A 21763-nucleotide genomic window follows, 5' to 3' on the forward strand; every position below is an offset into this window, starting at 1 on the left:
TTACTTTGAAATGTGAGAAAAGTACACAAAAATAAAATATGAAAAAGGCAGAATATGATTAAATATTGAGAAAGTCAACATACTAAAGTTTGTATATAAAAATATTAAGCTTTATAAAGCACCATTTAATAGTCAAATGAATAATTTCCCAGAAGTCACAAATGGAAACACACAAAATAAGACTTTCATTTTGCATCCTTTAGTCTCTTCCAAATGTTTAATATTGTAGAGAAAAACACGACCAAAGTAGAGAAAAGTAAACATATGTTTTAATTTTTATTCATTTCCGTTTCAATACATACCCAGAGGTGAATGTTTATGCACTGCAGTGATGATAATCACATTTCAGTTAAACAGTAATGCACTGGTTTGGAATTGCTGCCGGAAACCATATTAGCTTTGGAAAAATTATAATTTCCAAAAACAAGAAAAAATGCCCCTTAATTGGTTAAGTTGAATCTTCAGAAAATCAAAAACAAAACAAAAAAAAACTTTAGGAGTATTTCTGAAAATTTTTAGTGTTTCAGCAGTAATGACTAAAATGCACACTTGGATTATGGCAGAAGACAAAAGTTCACAAGATAAACACAATGTAATTTCTTTTACCAAGTAGGCATCCAAATAGAATTTTGCCACCCTAATTTTTGGATAGAACTTAAGAAAAAAATTTTTTTAATTTTTATTTTGAGAGCGAGACAGCAAGTGGGGGAGAGGCAGAAAGAGAGGGAGACAGAATCCCAAGCAGGCTCTGTGCTGTCAATGCAGACCCTGATGAGGGGTTTGAACTCACCAAGTATGAGATCATGACCTGAGCTGAAGTCAAGAGTTGGACACTTAACCAGCTGAGCCATCCAAGTGCCCTTTAATGTTACCTTCTAACTGCATTTGCAATTTCCTTCCAAGAAAAAAGATATTACCTTGTTGAAGAAAGAAGTTTTGAGACACTTAATACAATTCATAAGGACAACTTTTAATTAATGAGTAATGTAATGCAGTTATTTTCTGAACTTTTTTGTGGAAACAGGCTAGATAGGAATGACAATACTATTAACTGAAATCCAGATTCAATAAAGGCATAGAATGTCTAAGGAAATGATTGAAAACTGTATCTCTGCTTTTCCTTTCGTTGTTGTGAACTATGTAACTTATACCAGTAGAAGATTTTTTTAAATTCCCAAATGGGGTGAAGTACTTAGAAAGTTATTAATACTGTTAAGTGTTCTAATCTTATTAGAGTCTCAAGCAATACCATGTTTAAAAGAATAGCATAAAAATGAAAGACTCACTGAGAAATCATCTCCATTTCCTACTTTAATGATGGAGAGTAAAGTATTGCACTTTATTATTCAACACAAAATAATGTAGCCAACAGTAACATACAGGTACACAATTTAATATTTATTATATGCATTTTATATACATTATTTTTCAACAGGTGTACGTTTGCTATGTGGTACAATCTTAAAAATTTGCTGATTCATAGTTTGTAAAACAAAAACCTTACAAAACTCATCAAAACTCGCAAACTGATCAGAAAAGTTTTTGGAAGACTAGAAAAAATACTTTATTGTCTTAATCATGCATTACACAAACAAAATCTTTAGTTACACCATAAAATTAAGCACATCTGAAAAAATAAAATGGGATAACTAGTCCAAACACAGATTTCTGTAACCTGATTCAACTATTTTTGTATCCTATTTGTAATGCAAATACAATTTTACCCCAAATATTTTTAAACAAGATAGTTTTGTTTGGAATCATGGTAAACCAAGATATGCATCTGGGGGAAATCACCTTGGTTTGTAACTTAAACTATAAAATATTCCATTTTTAGTCTATTTTAGACTATTCAAAGAGTTCCAAAATAGATATACAGGTTCCTTTAGCACATTAATAAAAGGATATAAAGACCAACAAAAAGTGAAATAAATAATAGGCTATTAGCAAGATGGATAATCCTTGATAAATAAACTTGTAAATACAGTAAGATGTACAAAATATCACATAGTGATAGGATGCCAAGATTAGTTCATTTTTTTTTTTAAAGAGTTCATCTGGAGTACTAAACCCCACTGTTTCATTTTTAATACACTTAATAGTCCTTGGTTTATATGAAAACAATTATGTGATGATGAAGGTGATTTAGCATCTTTATGGAAGGACTTAGCTGAGCTGTATTAGGCAAAAGAAGGAAAAAGTGTGGTTACACGGCAGCGGGTCAGTGAGATCTCTGTGTTTTAGGGTTGTATAATGCAGAAAAACTTCAATACAATCTTGAGCACTGTTGTGACAGGCTAAATATATAAAAAGACTTATAAAAACTAGAATTTTATCCAAACATTTTGTGCAACTAATGCTAAAATATTTTAAGTTAAATTTTCTTTTTTTTTTTTTTTTAAAGCAAAATAAGTTTAAAAGGGAATCTGTGGCATTCAACTGATAAACAGAAAATCACTAAGAGATGAAAAAAAGCTACTCTTGGAGCTCACTTTCCCCCAACAAGAGCACCACATTCCTAACCCTAAGGCAGCACACAGAGTCCAAAATAAAAGTCTTTTTAAGATCAGACTCCACATTGGCTTAAAGATACCTAAAAAACAGACATACGCTCAGTTCATATCCAGTACAGGCCACAAATAATGGAGTCCTTTTTATTTGTCCCACGAAATACAGTAATTACAATTAAATTAATGAGCCTGACATTAAGATGTGATTTCCACCAATTTATGCCTGCCTCGAATAGCCTTCTCCAGGCAGATCACATGTAGTGTCATATCAGTAACCTTGTTGATGGCAGTGATGCAGACCCTCTTTCTGTCCAAGCAAATCTGTTGTTGACGATGTGATTTTTGCCGATTCACACAAATACTTTGGCAAGGGCATCAGCCCCTGCACTGGCAATATATGCTTTTGATGGATGGAAAGCAACATCATAAATTGATTCATCTAATTTCTTCCTATGTGCTGTTATTTCTTGTACACATGTCTTGCTGTCCAAATTCCATAATCTAATAGAACAGTCATGGCCTGTAATAAAAGAATAAATAAAGTATGTTACTAAGTAATGATTCTTTTATAAAGCTTGTGGCAGTATATTCAGTTCAGACTTACTTCCAGACATCAAATAGATTCCATTAGGATCTACTGCTAGACTTGTAACAGCATCCAAATGAGCTACCATAGAATGGATCATTTTACCTAAATAAAACATAACACAGAAGATAAAGTTTTCACAAATAGTTACCAACTTGAGAGATCAGAAACCATAACACAGCATCAACATAAAATAGACAATCACTATAGCAATATATTTTTATTGTGGTAAAATACACATAACATAAAATTTACCATTTTAACCACTTGGGAAGGTACCATTCAGTGGCTTTTAGAGCATTCGCAATGATATGCAACCATCACCATTATCCAGTTCAGAACATTTTCATCACTGCAAAAGGAAACCCGTACCCATTAAGTAGTCACTCCCTATTTCTCCCCTTCCCCCAAGTCCCTGGTTACCACTAATCTACCTTTTCTATGATTTAGCCTATTCTCGATGCTTCATACAAATGAAATCATACACGTAACATGTGGCTTTTTGTGTGTGCCTTCTGTCATTTAAAGGTTTTCAAGGTTCACCCAGTATACAGGCATACCTAGTTTTACTACGCTTCACAGATACTGCAGTGATTTTACAAAATGAAGATCTGTGGCAACCCTGTATTGAACAAATCTAATGGCGCCATTTTCAATAACATTGTTCACTTTGTGTCTCTGTGTCAGTTTGGGAATTCTTGCAATACTGCATGCAAACGTTTTCATTATTAATATATCTGTTACGGTCATCTATGATTGGTGCTTACAACCTAGTGAAAGCTCAGCAATGGTTAGCAATTTTTATGCAATAAAGTTTTCTTTCATTAAGGCAGGTACATTGGTTTTTTAGATATAATACTATTGCACACTTAAGAGATAACAGTAAGGTATAAACATGACTTTTATATGCACTGGGAAATGAAAAAATTCATTTGACTCACTTTACTGCAAAATGGGCTTTAATGCAGTTGTGTGAACCCACAATATCTGTGAGGTATGCCTGTAATAATTTTTTGAAAGAATTTTAATTCCAAGGCAGAACTTTCCCGGTTACTCCTAAGAAAGGCATCTGTGTGACAATCTGACAGTATCTGGTAGACAGTGAAAAACATAATGACTGTATGGTTGCATCCAAGGTTTAAGATCATGTAAATTGGAATTAAACTAAAAACAGGAAGAATTTTTCTCATTAAGAAATGTAAAGAGTATTTCATTTATGGGGTTCCTGATAAATAAATCACTATGGGATATATTCCTAACTAAAGATTCTACTGTTATCAAATTCATTTATCCTTTGAAATATTAATCATTTTGTACATTAGAAACAAGAAAGGGGAGAGAGGTGGGAGTATATCAGAGAAATTATTCTGGATTTCCCCAGACAGTAACAAAAACACTGTTCTGGAAAACGGGATTTAATGAGTATCTTCAATGAAGATTTGGAAGAAAACGGGATTCAATGGCAAGTTAAAATTAAAAAAAAAAGTTACGAGTACAAAGTTGTGTTGCATAAATACTTTGGGGGCAGGGGAATTAGCCTCCGCACTGGCAGTATATGCTTTTGGATAGACAGAAAGCAACATCATAAATTCATTTATCCAAGAAGAGAATAAAATAGCAAATACAGATACTTAAAAAAATTTCCTCCCCTTTCACTCAGCAATGAGTCTTTACTATTCAAATGCTTGAGCTGCTCCTAAAGAGGCCTTCTCCAGAATTATAGTTACCATCATTTGCCATGTTTCTGGTCCTCTGATGACATTCCACACTGGAATATGAAATATATCTACTTTTGTTATTTGCTACAGCTACTGGTCTGAATATAAAACCACAACATAATCAAACGTGCAAAAAGTTACTTTGAAAAACATAAAAAGTCCTATCACTTTCTGGCAATACTAAGCATGTCATCAGTTAAGTACAAAATTAAGTCTCTCATCATTTCAAATGACATCTGTTGGTTTTTCACTAATACTAACAGAATAATTTTAGGGATTCTTCTCTACTACAGAAAAATCATTCAACATACTATCTTTAATTGCTTAGTCCAACACAATTCATCTATCAGTTCTAGAATCCATTCCTCACAATATGCCTATAAAAAAACCAAGTATGAAATTGTTGGCTTCCAGGACAATACTTTCAAATAATTAGGGGTTAAGCAAGATTAGCTTCTCTGAAAAAGTCAAATCTATGATGGTCACTCTTAACTCACAGATCTAGTGCTAACTTCTTTCCTGAGAATGATCCTGTATCTCCTAAATTTAACATGTCTTAAATACAAAGAATTCTTTCATCCAAACAGCAGAAATACCCATTTCTTTAAGGGTACTATAATCTTCCCAGTTTATCTCCTGTGCACTAAATTAACCCTCACTATGAAAACCTGAGTCAGTTTAGAGTCAACCCTTCCTCTCCCCAAATACGTGGAATGCAAAACCAATTTGAATGCTGGGCTTCCACTGGTAACCACAGAAGTCACAAAACTTCTGACACTTCCCAAGAATTAGGATTCCTCCTTTCTCAACATATACTTAAAGCTTCTCACATTTAACCAATTTTACTTTTGCCTCATGCCTCTGCTACTACCTCTCTTCGCTGACCAAAATTAATTCTTTCCTTCTGTAACAGAGGCAAATAGAAGATACATGCAGTCACCTGTTCTCCCCTCCCTGGCACCTTAAGCCCTTGGACTTGGACAATCAATATCATGGGCCGCTAAGAAATGGGGACAAAAATAGGTATTTAAAAAACGTGGATTGCAGAAGCAAACTGAATGAGTGTGAATCCCAACCCTTTAATTTCTCTCTGCTGTGTAACAATGAACTAATTATATAACTTCTTTTAAGACTTTTATTTCAAACCTAAAATGGAGACAATAATAATATATCTACTTTACAGTTAGTTATAAGAGGAACAAACATGTTAATATATGTAAATCTAATAGAACAATGTCTCACTTGCAGTAAGCAATATAACACTAGGGTATAAATTCTAAGAGGACCAGACATTTTGTTTTGTTCACCAAGCAATGAAAACTATGCCAAGGATATGGCAGACACTCAATAAATTGTGAATGAATGAGTCCACAACAAATTCAGTATCTTCTGTTTCCAACTTCTCCATATTACTCACTTATACACCTTCTCCTAGACTATCACTAACTAAATCTCTCAGGAACAGTATATGCAACACAAATTTATATCTCTACCAAATTTTAAAAATCATGAGCCCTTAATATTTCTCTAGAATAGTAGAAACTGAAATTATTTAAAGTCAAAGATCTACCAGATAATGCAATTTAAATAATCTTTCTAAACCAATTTTATAAACCCCTACTCAAATATTTTAAGTGGTTTTCACAGTGTATAGTATAAACAAAAATCCATCATTCTTAGCCTGGCTCTGAAAAGTTCTCCTCCATTGATTGGGTTTCTCTTCTCGAAACTTACCTTTTTGGCGTTACCTATAAGAAACTTCTGTTCTAGCCCAAGTTTCTACCACCATGCTGACTCTGCTCAAAATATGCCCTTATCTGGAATTTCTTACTACCTTCTTTCCTTAAAACAACAACAAAAAAACCTTACCATTTCTTTAAGGCAAAGACCAAACCCTTACTACGAAAACTCCTTTATCTAGCATGGCTCATTTTACTGCATGTACGAGTGCACACGTGCGCGTGCATGTGTGCAAGCACACACATACATCCTATTTCCCCAAACAATGATAAGCTCCCAGAGAGCAGAAACCACACCTTACACAACATATAGCTAGTGTGCGTGGAATACAAAATGCTAAATATATTTTTGCTGTTAAAATCTAAGAACTTATTGAATCCATTCATAGTATCAATTTCTATAATGTTTGAGATTAAAAAATCAATTAATATATTAGTCATTTGCCAGAATAATATTCTATTAGAAACTTAACTAACTGGCAACATCAGACCAGTTACGGAAATATTCTAGTCTGTCACATTTACTTTTTTTAATTTTTTTAATGTTTTTATTTATTTTTAAGACAGAGAGAGAGCATGAGCAGGGGAGGGGCAGAGACCGAGGGGGAGACAGAATCCGAAGCAGGCTCCAGGCTCTGAGCTGTCAGCACAGAGCCCGACGTGGGGCTCGAACTCACAGACTGTGAGATCATGACCTGAGCTGAAGTTGGACGCTTAACTGACTGAGCCACTCAGGCGCCCCACATTTATTTTTCATAAAGTTTTTTTAATGTTTTATTTATTTTTGAGAGAGAGAGAGCATAAACAGGGAAGGGGAAGAGAGAGAAGAGAACAGAGGATCTGAAGCAGGCTCCATGCTGACAGCAGAGAGCCCAATGTGGGGCTTGAAGCCACAAACCGCAAGATCATGACCTGAGCTGAAGTCGGATGCTTAATCGACTGAACCACCCAGGTGCCCTTAGTTTGTCACATTTAAATGAATTAACATTTTTCAGGGAAAAGTTTCTTTGGAAACAGTATATTTGAACACAATTTACAGTTTAACTCAATGTTGTTATGTATAGTGTTTACCTGTGTGTGAAGTGAGACAGGATTTAAAATTTTTTTTCACATTTATTTATTTTTGAGAGAGAGCAAGCCAGAGTGTGAATGGGGGAGGGGCAGAGAGAGGGGGCATGGCGGGGGGCACAGAATCTGAAGCAGGCTCCAGGCTCTGAGCTGTCAGCACGGAGCCCGACACAGGGCTGGAACTCATGGACCATGAGATCATGACATGAGCTGAAAGTCGGACGCTTAACCGACTGAGCCACCCAGGTGTCCCTAAGTGAGACAGGATTTAAAAATAATTTTTTCATTGTTTAGAGCCTATCGCTTTGTCTTTACATTACAGATAAGGTAACCAGACTAGTTAACAGAAAGAATAAATTGGTAGAATTTGTAAATGATCTGAAAAACTATAGGCTCCTTGTTATTAAATAAAATTTTATTACTACGTTCTTGATTTCTGCCAATAAAATAGCTCTAGAGAATCACATTTTGCTGTTAATACACTACTAAAATTCCTGAACCTCCCCTTACAAATATAAATCCTCAATAGGTAATTAAAAAAAAAATCTCTTTATAGGAGCACCTGGGTGGCTCAGTCTGTTAGGTGACTGACTTCGGCTCAGGTCATAATCTCACAGTTTGTGGGATTGAGCCCCATGTCAGGCTCTGCTGATAGCTCAGAGCCTGGAGCCTGCTTCAAATCCTGTGTATATCTCTCTCTCTGCCCCTCCTCTACTCATGTTCTGTCTCCCTTTCTCAAAAATAAACATTAAAAAATTTTTTTTAATCTTCTTATAAATACAGTAAAGGAAATTATCTCTGTGCTTGCAGCAGAGGTAGATCTTGAAGCTTCATAAAAATGTTCAAAGAAATGATTTGAAGGTGTTAAACTGAGAACTTTCTATGAATATGATTCTTTCCTGTGCAATATAGATTGTGAATATCCATTCTCTTCTCAACTTGTTCCACTGAGTTAAAAGGAACCTGTCCATTAGAGTGTTATTTTAACACAGGGATTTGTTGTTAGACTCTAAAGATTAATAATTATAACTATGTTCTCTATAAACTTCAAAGAGAATGTGTAGTTCTGATTTGCTGTCTTGCTTAATCTATTGCCCTGCAGTAGGGTTGCAATTAACATTTAAGTTTTTTTACTTGGAAATCCTTCAATACCCATTTTAACTTCTCAAAGAAGCTTCTCTAGCTGAGCACAAACAGTAACTTATGTGGTATTCTAATGACAGATGAAACAGGTCTATGGCCAAATTAAAATTTATTTTGACTTCTATATAATTGGTAAGTTTCCTTACAAGAAATGGAGGGAAAATGGCAATAAACCATTTCCACTATTTTATCATTTCAGCTGAGAAATAATTCTAACAGCATATTTGAAATGCCCAACACCAGAAAGAGACCTCTTCTGCTATACTAATGCCCAACAGAATATGGAGAAAAAAATTCAAATGGATGAGTTTATATTTAACATGACATGAAAAAATCGTTAATAGATAGGCAAGGTATTATATATGCTTAAGAACAGAACTTGACATGTAAGTAAAACAAAAATCTTAGTTAAAATGGTTTAACTTAGCAATCTTGAAGGCAAAAAGTCCATATGTCTTACATAAAAGAACAGCCTTTAAAAAAAAACAACAAAAACAAAAAAACAAACAAAAAAAACCCACTAGACTTTGTGCTCAGTGCAGAGCCCAATGTGGGGCTTGATCTCACCACTCTGAGATCAAGACCTGAGCTGAGATCAAGAATCAGACACTTGATGGACTGAGCCACCCAGGCACCCCCACCAAAATAGCATTTTTGACCATGTCAAATTTACAGTATTATTAATAAGACTAAAAAGAAAAAAAGAGAATCTACTTACCCGTTTTATTATCAAAAAATTTGATGTGTCTATCTTCATGAGCAGTTATTGTAACAGGAAGTGTGGGATGACTTACTACTCTGTTAATGTGATTATTGGATTGTAAACCTGAAAAATAAAGGAAGATAATGCAGTAAAATTCAAACCTTCAATTAAAAACTGGATGATGGTTTTTTTATTCTTACCAAAAAATAAGAATCATTTAGAAATTAAAGCATTTGTATAAAATAAAAATCTGAGAAAACCAGAGCCGTAGAGAGATAAAGTTTCTTTAAAAATACATGTTTAAGCTATCATGTCCTATAGTATGGATAGTACTAACTCTGAGTTTAGGAAAAGTTAGAAGTACTTTAATGCAGATTGTCAGTACAGATGATTTAGAATCTTTTATTTGTTTGAAAGAGAGAGAGCAAGTGGGGGACAAACACAGGAAATCCCAAGCAAGCACCACGCTGTCAGCAGGGAGCCTGATGCAGGGCTTGATCCCATGAACCATGAGATCATGACCTGAGCTGAAATCAAGAGTTGGATGCTCAACCGACTGAGCTACTCAAGCACCCCTAAATGATTTAGAATCTTAAAAGACTCACAGTAATTATTACTTTAAATAAACAGCCCATAAATGAATTATAAACATTTAATGAAAAAATGTGTAAGTAATAATTAGATGTTTGCAAGGAACAACGCCCATCCTACCCACATTCACCAAAAACAAAAAAACAAAACAAAACAAAAAACAAAAAACACCACAAGAACAGGAATCAATGTTCTTAGGGATACCTTTCTTTGTAACCAAACTCTTAAAGTTTTTACTAAATTAGACAGAGAAGGATCAAAATTCAGAGGGGCGTGTGGGTGGTTCAGTTAGGTTAAACATTGGACTTGTGATTTTGACTCAGGTCATGATCTTACGGTTTGTGAGATCAAGCCCCATGTTGAGCTCTGTGCTGACAGCATGGAGCCTACTTGGGATTCTCTCTCATAATAAATAAATGTTAAAATAAAAACTAATGGGAAAATATCAACATTATTAGATTTAAACTAAATCAGTCTTTCCACATATATATAAGAACTCTTAACTGAACTTAAGATACATTACCTAAGAGGGAGAAAGGGAATAGAGATGAAAAGACTTCTCTGAGCATAATGTGGAGATTTGACCATGAAACCATTTAAATGGTTTAAATAATAATAAAGTGATTATTTTTTAAAGCACTCACAAAAAACACAAGTTAACTTAAAAGAATGTAACTGTAGGGGCACCTGGGTGGCTCAGTCAGTTAAGTGTCCAACTTTGGCTTAGATCATGATCTCACGGTTCGTGGGTTCAAGCCCTGTATTGGGCTCTGTGCTGACAACTTGGAGCCTGGAGCCTGCTTCAGATTCTGTACCTCCCTCTCTTTCCCCCTCCCCTGCTCGCACTCTCTCTCTCCCTCATAAATAAATAAACATTAAAAAAATTAAAAAAAAAAAAAAAGAATGTAACTGTATATCCAATTGGGGTATGAACACACAAAAAAAGAACCATTTCAAGTAACTTTAAAGCACAGTAATTAGCCTGTCTGTCCCTAGTGGAATATACCATGAATACAAAACTACTATTGGTGGTAGTACTGGTTTTATTATTCTGAGATGACTGTATTTGTACTGTGGAATAAATCAAACAAGAGATTACAATGATTTTGCTGAGAACCAAGAGTTTAGCATGAATAAAATGAGGTAAGGGGCACCTGGGTGGCTTAGTTGGTTAGGTGTCCAAGTCTTGATTTCAGCTCAGATCATGATGTCATGGTTCATGAGACTGAGAGCAGCATTGGGCTCTGTGCTATTAGTGCTTGGGATTCTCTCCCTCCCTCTCCCTCTGCCCCTCTCTCACTTGTATTCTCTCTCAAAACAAACTTTAAAAATAAATAAGTAAATAAATAAATAAAATGAGGTAAAAAGCAATGACATAAATCTAATAATCTTTTTTTTAATGAAATATTAATTCATTTTTAAGAGTGTGTGTGAGTGGGGTAGGGGCAGAGAGAGGAGGACAGAGGATCTGAAGTGGGCTCTGGGCTGACAGCAGGGAGCCTGAAGTGGGGCTCGAACTCAGGAACTCTGAGATCATGACCTGAGCCGAAGTCAGCTGCTCAACCAACTGAGCCACCCAGATGCCCCACAATGAGATAAATCTAAATTTGAACAGGAAGTATTTGAATAGGAAGCATCAGTATGAAGTTTATCAGTGTTTTTCTTTATTAAAAGTGCATTTGTAGCTCTGTTCACTGAAAAAGCCTAAAACAATGAGCAACTCAAGAGCTACAAAAGCCATGAGAACCAATCCAATAGCCTTGCACCTATATTGTGGTCTCTAAATGCCATTTTCCAATAAAAGAAACTATGACTCCTTAGAGAAATGGGTAATTTCAGTCTGAGGCACAAAATGAACAAGATGGACCTAAACATCTTGCTACATCAAAAAGTGAGAAAGCTATCAATGACTAGCAGAGTCAGGTCAAAATGACTCAAGAGCCAAAGTGAATAAGCTCCCACTGGCCAAAGATGAAATAATCTGAGGAGTGATAAAGATAACTTGCAGTAGATTAAAACACATCAGATAATTTATATCTGAGATCAGAGATTACGATGGTAATAAAAACAAACACCAGCCCAAGAGATTCAATGGACACCTTTTTTTTTTTTTTAAAGTTTATTTATTTTGAGGAAGAGAGAGAGCACAAGCAGAGGAGAGGCAGAGAGAATTCCAAGCAGATTCTGCACTGTCAGCACAGAGCCATATGTGGGCTCGAATTTACGAACCACGAGATCATGACCTGGACCAAAATCAAGAGTTGGATGCTAAACCAACTGAGCCACCCAGGCACCCCTCAATGGTCACCTTTAGGTGATGCTAGGAAACCACTTCATTATTTTGAAAACTGATAAAGGTGGGGGGATCAACAACTGACCTTCCCCTTCACTTATAATCACTAACTCCAGGGTAACCAAATTACTGATAAGGGGTGTTCCCTTTTATAGACAGATTCTAGCTAATAAGTGGAAAAGAAATGAAAGTATTAGAAAATCATTTTTCAAGAGAATTATGGACCTATGCAATAATCAAGATTGAAAACGTAAGAAAAATATAAACAACCAGACAATATTTACTTCCAATAAAAGTTCACAAATTACTATGAAACAGTCTTGCCAAGAACCTTTAAAAACTTTAAAATGAAGACAAATAAAAACATTAAACCTGAGTTTGAATAAGCTTCTAGATCTATAAACTATTTACAGAAATGAAATGAAAAGAGAAAGCACCTTAAATGATACCACAAGGATGCAAACAGTAAAATTCACACTGTGGAGACTCTATAGGACAAACTATCCAATTTCTTCAATTAAAAAACCCAACGGAAATAAAAGAGATGGACAGAGAACCTACAGATAGGAAGAAACCTGAGACTTATCAACCAATTACAATGCATAGGCCTTATCTGGATCCCTATTTAAATAAACTGAAAAACACATACCACTTTCTAAACATTCAGATGTAATTACTGGAGCTGGATAATGAATTCCTCAGGCTTATATTCTCTACTTTTATATGTATTTCCATTAAAAATTTTAGGGGCACCTGGGTGGCTCAGTTGGTTAAGCTCAGGTCACGATCTCATGGTCCGTGAGTTCGAGCCCTGCGTCAGGCTCTGGGCTGATGGCTCAGAGCCTGGAGCCTGCTTCCGATTCTGTGTCTCCCTCTCTCTCTGCCCCTCACCCGTTCATGCTCAGTCTCTCTCTGTCTCAAAAATAAATAAACGTTAAAAAAAAAAAAATTAAAAAAAATTTTTTTAAAAAATTATTTCCCTCGGGGCGCCTGGGTGGCTCAGTCGGTTAAGCATCTAACTCTTGATTTTGACTCGGGTCACGATCTCACAGTTCATGAGCTCGAGCCCCACATCGGGCTCTATGATGATGGTGAGGAGCCTGCTTGGGATTCTCTCTGTATCCCCCTCTCTCTGTTCCTCCACTTGTGCTCTCTCTCTCAATATAAATAAATAAACTTAAATAAACTTAAATAAACTAAACTAAACTAAAATAAAACAAATAAACTCCCCTTTTGCATTTGTGTTGCTCTACTCTGTCCCCTATACTCTCTAAGCTTTTAAGCATAATTTGAGAAAACAGCAGAAAACAATGTAAATGAGTACAACTACAATGCATTAAAACTATTTTTTCATCATAAATTCAAACAGTCAAAATGTGAAAATTAAGATTATTGTTATTATTTAATAATCTTGTAAGGTTTCAAAGAAACTTATGGAAACTTACCAGAATCTATCTGTGAGGAAAGCATCACCAATGATTGTGATGTTTCTAAATCATAAATTACTGTACTACCAGTGTTGAAAGAGGTCACCATATGAGCTGGATCACAGCCTATAAAGTCAACTGATGTAGGGATTCCATGCTCTGAAAAGGATCCCCAAAGAGACACAAAGTAAAAACAATTTAGAAATCCCTGCTTTTCTCAAGTATTTTTGAAATAATGTTAATAATGAAAACGAGAGTGATTATATTAGGATAGTGAGATACAACAGGTAATTTTCCCTTAATTATTTTAAGTTGTTATAATATTCTGTTTAACATCATAAGAAAAACAGAGGGCTCAAAAGTTAAGAAGAGATATGTGCAGAAGTTAATTCTCTTATGCATTTTCTGCTAAGAAAGAAAAAAATCCAAGGTAAGTCTGCTGGCCGACTTGCCAACATTATTTTTTACCGTAAAATGATAAATTAGCATTCTCACATCACTGTTGTGGGAGAATACACCCGTTTGAGACCTATAAGCCTCATCATGTAGCTCATACAGATTGAATTTTTGGATCTGTGAACATAAAGCTTAGGGTCTGGAATCTGCCAATGTGTTACTATCCTGCCATGTCCAGAGCAGCAATTTCTCTCTTTATTGAAGTCAATGGGCCAGATTAATGCACAATTAGGTGAAATCCAGAGTCAAGCAATTAATTACCCAGATGAAGTAAGAAACAAATATCTAAATCAATTTTTACCTCAAAAGCTTGGGTAATTGAAAAATTAGTAGAATCACTAATGTATTGAAGAGACTTAACAAAATTAAGCATATATAATTCATCTAAAATACAACATAGTTTTAAAGGTCTGATTTTTAAAAATAACTTTAAAGTGACTCAAATATGAGTAATGCTAAAACATAAACATATGTACATAAATAAAAGTTATCGCAAAGCAAATTGCCTAAAGCTTTATTGACAGGAAAATATTTGAAACTGTACAAGTAACTAACTAAATTTGTACTTCCCACTTAAGGTTACTATTTCAATGATTATTAGACTTCTCAACCAATGTGCTCATAACATGGTATCAGCTATGCTTAAGACTGGGATCCCTTTAGTCTTTGTGGGCAGCCACCTGGAATTGGTGGAGGGTTTCAAGTTGTTCCTATAAGTGGCCTCATTTGTCTACTGCACTATTACAAACAGTTTTATTTTTTAAATAGGATATGTCCTGAAAAGGTCAAAAGGCACCAAGCTATAGGATGTACTTGTAAAGCACCTTTCTTATTTATAAGAAATGACTAGGAGTAAAAAGAGTATCACAAGCTTTATAAAATTCTTTCAATACATCTCTTGGAGTAGCAAAGAAATAGTAAATCAATTGCTTTGTTGTTTGTATCTTCCAAATTATTAAAAAGGTAACTTTTTTATAGGGCAAAATATACTCACCCTTGTCTCCATTGTAAGTGCAAATACATGGCAATTTTTCTTGTGGATTCCATAACCTAATAGTGCCATCTGCTGAACAAGACAGTAATTGATTTTTTATGCCACTATAAGCAAGACCCCAGACAGCATCTGTATGTGCAACTAAAGTGCCAGCTAGAACATTTGGCTCTGGGAAGAAACAACAAACAAACAAAAATTAGCTTAAAACAGTTGGAAAGAAATGTTTTGGATAAAGATAACTTACCATATAATTATGTATAAAAGACTACATATAATGGCCCTAAGAAGATAACCAAAGTGTACACAATGGTTATCACTAAATTGTGGAATTATGAGTTATTTTTATCTCCCCCACAATACTCTCCTGTATTTTTGCAATTTTTTATGCTTTTATTTTGTCTTGAGTTTAATTTTATTTAATTTTAAGTTTTTATTTAAATTCTACTTAGTTAATATACAGTGTAATATTAGTTTCAGGAGCAGAACAAGGGCCCTCCTTAATGCCTACCTGCCCTCCATCAACCCTATTTGTTCTCTACAGTTAAGAGTCTATTTTCAGATTTGATTTCCTTTCTTTCCCCCGACCCCCTTCCCCTATGTTCATCTGTTTTGTTTCTTAAATTCCACAGGGTGAAATCATATGGTATTTATCTTTCTGACTTATTTCGCTTAGCATAATATACTCTAGCTTATGAAGAACATACACTTTTTAACAAACAGCTTTAATGAGATATAATTCCCATACCATATAATTCACCAATTTAAAGTGTACAATTCAGTGGTTTTTAGTATCTTCACAGAGTTATTCAATCATCAGCACCTCAATTTTAGGACACTTTCATCACTCATTAGCCACGCCTTCCCCATCCCAATTCTCCCTGCTTTTCCACAGCCCTATGTAACCACTAATCTACTTTGTTTCTAGAAGTTTGTTTATTATGGACATTTCATACAAACAGCCTATTGTGACTGGCTTCTTACACTTAGCATAATGTTCCCAAGGTTCATTCATGCTGTAGCATGTCAGTACTTTCTTTTTAATGCTGAGTAATATCCACGGTATGGACATACTACATTTTATCATCATTTGATGGACATGGTAGCTGAAAATAACACTGTACACAATCTGTCCTACAATCCTGTATCTCTAGTAAACTTCCACCTTCCATGGCTATTTTAAAAAAAATCTTTTTAATGTTTATTTTGAGAGAGAGCGAGAGCGCAAACAGGGGAGACATTTCCTATCTGCAGACATCCTAAACAGGCTGCGCACTGTCAGCACAGAGCTGGATGAGGGGCTCAAACCCATGAACCATGAGATCATGACCTGAGCCAAACCCAAAAGTCAGACGCTTAACTGACTGAGCCACTCAGGAACCCCTCCACAGCTATTTCTTATTATCTCCAGAATTCTCATAGTTCCCAACCCCCCTTCCTCATGAATGATTATCTACTTCACTGAGAAAATAGAACACTGAAGAACCTCTCCCCCATCTTTCCACCACCCAATCTACTAGTGCCTAAAGCCATCTTCTCCTTGCTTCCATATAGGAAGTAAGGAATTTTCCTTTTTTTAAAAAAATGTTTGTTTATTTTTGAAAGAGAAAGAGAGAAGGGAGGGGGAAGAGAGAGAGGGTGACAGAGGATCCACAGTGGGCTCTCTGCTGTCAGCGCACTCAGGAATTGTGAGATTATGACCTAAACTGAAGTTGGATTGAGCCACCCAGGCACCCCAGGAATTGTTCTCCTTCTTATCAAAGGCTAATTCTATCACGTATATTCTGGATTCCATTCAACTCACTAAGTTGCTTTCATGATGACAGTTTCCCTACTATACAGTAATTCCCCTTCTCCTTGGGATCATTACCACAGCAAACAAGTATGCTCCAGAATCTCCTGGCTTAAAGAAAAACCTTAACCTTACATCACCATTCCAAGAGACCAACAGAAAAGCATATTAAATAATTATGCTTTTTATCTCTCATTCACTCTCTCAATCAGTCTAATCTGGTTTCTGATACCATCACTACACCAAAACAATCCTTGCTAAAATCACCAATGATGAATTCTCTTCTAGCAAGTTTAAAAAATTTTTCTGTCTTTGAAGATTTCTTTGTTATTCTCATCACACTGCTTTTCATTCAGAGTGTGCCCAGAAAAGTTGCCCAGAGGTCCCTTTACCTTCTGGTCTTAATCCCAGTATCCAACCTCCAGCCAGCTAAAACCTGGGTGACCTATTTGACACTTATAAAAAGGAACCTTTCTATCCTCTTATTATTATACTTCTCAGCAACATTTCAAAGTGCAGAATGCTTCCTTCTTCTCAAAATGGCTTTTTCTTTTGGTATGCTTCCAAGATCCCATTGTCCTGCACCTCTTCCTTCCTCAGTTTCCTTTGTTGGTTCTCTTGCTCTAGTCACTCTCCCAATGTCAGAATTGCTCAGGACTTTGCCTTCTCTTCATGCCCGACACAACATGCTCTCCCTGTATTATACAATCCATTCTCATATCTTGATGAGATATTAAGTATTTTGATGAGATATTATTAATTACTTGATATGCCATTTCTTAACATGCCTAAAAACCGAACTCACCATCTTTAATCTTCTTACAACTGTTCCGCCCCCATTTCAATATGTTACCATTATATACTCAATTGCTCATGTCAAAAAATACAGAGTGGTGGTAAAAATGTTCTGAATTAGATAGTGGTAATGGCCGCATAACCCTGTGAATATAGTAAAAACCACTGAACTATATACTTAACAAGGGTGAATTTTATCATATGTGAATGTCAATAAAGCTGTTTTTAAAAGTAACAAAATCAAGAATCACTTATCCATCAATTTCTCTACTCAATCCAATTTTTCAGTAGATTCTGCTTATTCTACCTTACCTCCCCAATATATCATAAATTCATTTTTCACCAACTGCTTTGCTACCAACTGGTTTATCGCCACTATGATCTTGGAAACATCATCTCTCACCTACTCTACTAGAGCACTACATTAGAACTTTACATCAGTATTCTTTTCTCCACTTCTCCCACCCCTAAGCTATTCTCCTTGGCCTAAATGTCACTATTTTGGACTACAACTCAAGATTCTGTCACTCTTTCATAGTACTGTATCTTCATACCACTTACCATAATTTTTAACCACAGACTCCACCCCCTTATTTATTTATTTAATGTCTGTCTTTTCCATTGGACTAATTATTATTTCTTGATGTAGTACTTAACACTCTACTTGGCAAATTAAGGCACCAAGTGTATGTTAAATAAAAAGACCAAGGAGCTCTTGAATTCTTTTTGAATGAACCAAACATTAAGTAGACCACTGTTTATTTAGCCATTCTCAAACTAATAAATATTCATTTAATTTTATTTTTTTTGTAATTGCAAACACTGCCCTTATAAATATATTTGAATACATATACAGGTATTTCTGTGGGACATATTCTAAAGTGACATTTATGAGTAAAAGGTTTTTTCTTAATTAAGAAATTTTTTGTCCTCTAAAAAATTGTCCTGATTTACAGGACTGTGCCTATTAGTTTCTATTGTCTTCTGCCAATAGTTTTGAACTACATAAACTATTTTTTAATAGATTAAAATAGTTTAATATATTATTCTTTTTATTAAATTTTATTCTCTTCCTTTTTGTTAGCTAGTACTAAAATTGACGTTTTAAATAACATAGTTTTTTATTTTCAGACACAATAAAGTACCAATTCACAGGCTTAAATATTCCGTGGCACAATATTTCTTAATTTTTCTCTTTAACAAAGCAAATTAAATGAAAGCTAAAAGAGGAGACCGATACATGTTTAAACAACCTTATAATAATATTTTGTCAGCTCCATTCACTTAAAAAATGTTTTAAGTCTTTTACTTACCATATGTATCATATGGATCCACGTTAGGGCTAGGCATATTCCACCACTGGATGGTTGCATCTATACCACCACTAAAACACTGTTCTCCATTAGAACTAATAGCTAGTGATAGAACAGGACCACTATTATAGGAAAAGAAGGAAAAAATTACTTATGAAGCCTAAGAAGAAACTCAAATCCATACTCCCCCAACCTCTAAATTTACATGATATCTAAAAACTGTTTAAAATAAACATGTAAACTTGAATAGTACTGATTATATTCTCACTAATACAATTATTAATCAAAATATTACTCAACTAATATATTTTCTAATAAAAAGCAAACATTATGAGAAAATTACAAGGTTTGAAGATTGATAAAAAATAGTGAACAATAACTATGGCTGTTAATTTAAATACAAATTCAATAAAACTTACATGTGGGCCCTAAATGTGTAGATAGGCTCTACATCTAAAGAGGCACTCCTAAAAGAGGAGAACACAAGGGTGGGGGAGGAGAAGGTAATTAAATAACTTCAAATCACTGGCTGACATTCAGGAATCATTAGGTAAGATCAAATGAATGCATAAATAGGATGACAAAGAAGAAGAATTGCTTATAATTATTAGCAAATTTGGAAGAAAAAAAAAAAAGACAGGCTAATATGAAAATACTTGCTTTTTGGCAGGAACTGTTTTTTGCAAGTTCCAAAGTTTCAGAGTATGGTCCTCAGAGGCAGTAACCAGCACAGGTTCTACAGGATGAAAAGCTAATGCCCGTACTCCATCGAAATGGCTACGTAGTGTATACTTGGGATTCCATGTCTTTCGAAAGGCATCTTTATTGGCAGGCAACTACAAAGAAAGAGTCCAATATTAAGTGGTAAAAGTAGTACATTCATAGGCATGTGGAGTTTCGTGTGTTTTGGCGTGTTTAAAATATACATATTAAACTGCTTTGATAAAATGTCCAGTGGAAATTTAATGTACCTTAAAAACTTGATAACCAATCTTTATCATTTAACAAATGATACTAAGAAGAATAACTTCAATTAGCTTTCAAATACCTATATCAAATGAAGAGTTTCTTAATCTGTTTTACCTAATCATCAGGCTAAACCCAAAGGTCCTATTAAATGTGAGATGAGAACAAAAAAATAGCCATGCTGCAATGTTTTACATGGAAACAATAAAAATTATATAAATTACTACCAAAAATCCAAGAGAACAGTATTAAATACAGTTGTCATTTGGAAAATTAGCATGTGAAATTTTTAAAGGCAGCAGATTAAGATACTTTCCAAAAGTCTGAACTAAAGACACTTAAAGAATATTGTCATCTTATCTTTATTATCATTGTTGATATTGGTACGAGGTTAATCTTTTTACCTTCATTTCTCCATCTGTAAAGATAGGCTGTGAAACCACTTCTAAAGTAGTCAAAAGTTTAATAGAATTTAGTTGCTTATATACTTTGAAAATATAAATGAGAATAATAATCCAGCCCACCAAGGCTGATGTCTCTAAAAGCATGCTAATATAGGTAAAACATAAGTATAACATGTAGAAAAAAGGAGTTTGTTATAAAAGGGAAAAATTTAATTTGCTGAAAAACTGCAAATTCATTCATACAAAATCTAAACAAGTATAGTTAACTCTCAATTGAGTGTTTATTGTCTATAAAAAATTTAGTTCAAGACTAGTTTCACCTCTAAACACTATCCTTCCCATCCAATCTCCATCCTTTCCCCATCCCTCAAATGAAGGACTAAGTAAGTGTTCAGGAAATGGCAAGCTAACTTTAACATTATCCTTAAAAAAATAAAAGTTTAAAAATAAAACATAATTTTTAAGAAGTATCCTGAAGGCAAGTGATTCAGGTTACCTATTTTTCTCTTGTTAACACCATAATATGGCTTAATTTGAGTAGATAATTGAGAGTTGACTACTCAAGATAGATACTTATCAACCAATATTATAAGGTAATCAATCACCCCAAACTTCTAGCTAATCCACCACAATACCTAAGAAAAATTTAAACACCACAAGGCAAGTAGTTACAAAAGAAAAACTACGTCACTTCAAATCAACATACTGACACACTTAAACTTATCTTTTCCATGCACCTTGACATTAATTCTGTTTTATAAGTGTTTCCAAAAAAAATAAGGAGCCTTCTATTAAATCATTAAAAAATTAAAAATAAAACTGCACTTACATCATAACTATAGTCTGCATCATTTGTTACCGTCAAGTCTGCAAGGTCTCCAAGGCCCAGTACACTTAACAAAACATCATCAGAACCCATAATAAATGACTTGCCTCCTCCAGATGGAAACGTTATTGGTTCAGCTATAAAGAACAAAACCGCTTCTTAAATGCTGAAAAATCATACAGTACAAGACAATATTGTGGGGGAAATGTAAGCACTTAACAGTTACAATATTAATATAATTAATTTTTATTTTCCCACTTCCCTCCTATTTCTTCCACTCAAAAAATCCTATTACTGAGTAGTAATAAACAAATGTTTATTTGCATATTTATAAACTGCAACATAATCTTCCACATATCAAATATGCACTAGATGTATTATTCCAGGATGGGACGTGGGGGCACAAAGGCTTTGTCTATTTAAATCACTTTTCACTTTTGTA

General features: G+C 34.5%; 1 protein-coding gene across 4 annotated transcripts in view; it reads right to left on the reverse strand.

Moving 5' to 3' along the window:
- Positions 1-1377: 1377 nt before the first annotated feature.
- Positions 1378-21763, reverse strand: part of STRN3 (striatin 3) — a 104392-nt gene continuing 84006 nt past the window's right edge. For all 4 annotated transcript variants that reach the window (XM_027065535.2, XM_027065532.2, XM_027065533.2 and 1 more), the window contains 9 exons: positions 21325-21458; positions 19786-19961; positions 19545-19592; positions 19126-19247; positions 15229-15396; positions 13797-13937; positions 9483-9590; positions 3115-3201; positions 1378-3030 (listed from right to left, as the gene is read on the reverse strand). In XM_027065535.2, coding sequence (XP_026921336.1) covers positions 2861-3030; positions 3115-3201; positions 9483-9590; positions 13797-13937; positions 15229-15396; positions 19126-19247; positions 19545-19592; positions 19786-19961; positions 21325-21458 — 1154 coding nt within the window. In that variant the 3' untranslated portion in view covers positions 1378-2860. The remainder of the gene's footprint in view (positions 3031-3114; positions 3202-9482; positions 9591-13796; positions 13938-15228; positions 15397-19125; positions 19248-19544; positions 19593-19785; positions 19962-21324; positions 21459-21763) is intronic.

The sequence above is a fragment of the Acinonyx jubatus genome, chromosome B3 (genome assembly GCF_027475565.1).
Source record: "Acinonyx jubatus isolate Ajub_Pintada_27869175 chromosome B3, VMU_Ajub_asm_v1.0, whole genome shotgun sequence".
Taxonomy (NCBI): domain Eukaryota; kingdom Metazoa; phylum Chordata; class Mammalia; order Carnivora; family Felidae; genus Acinonyx; species Acinonyx jubatus.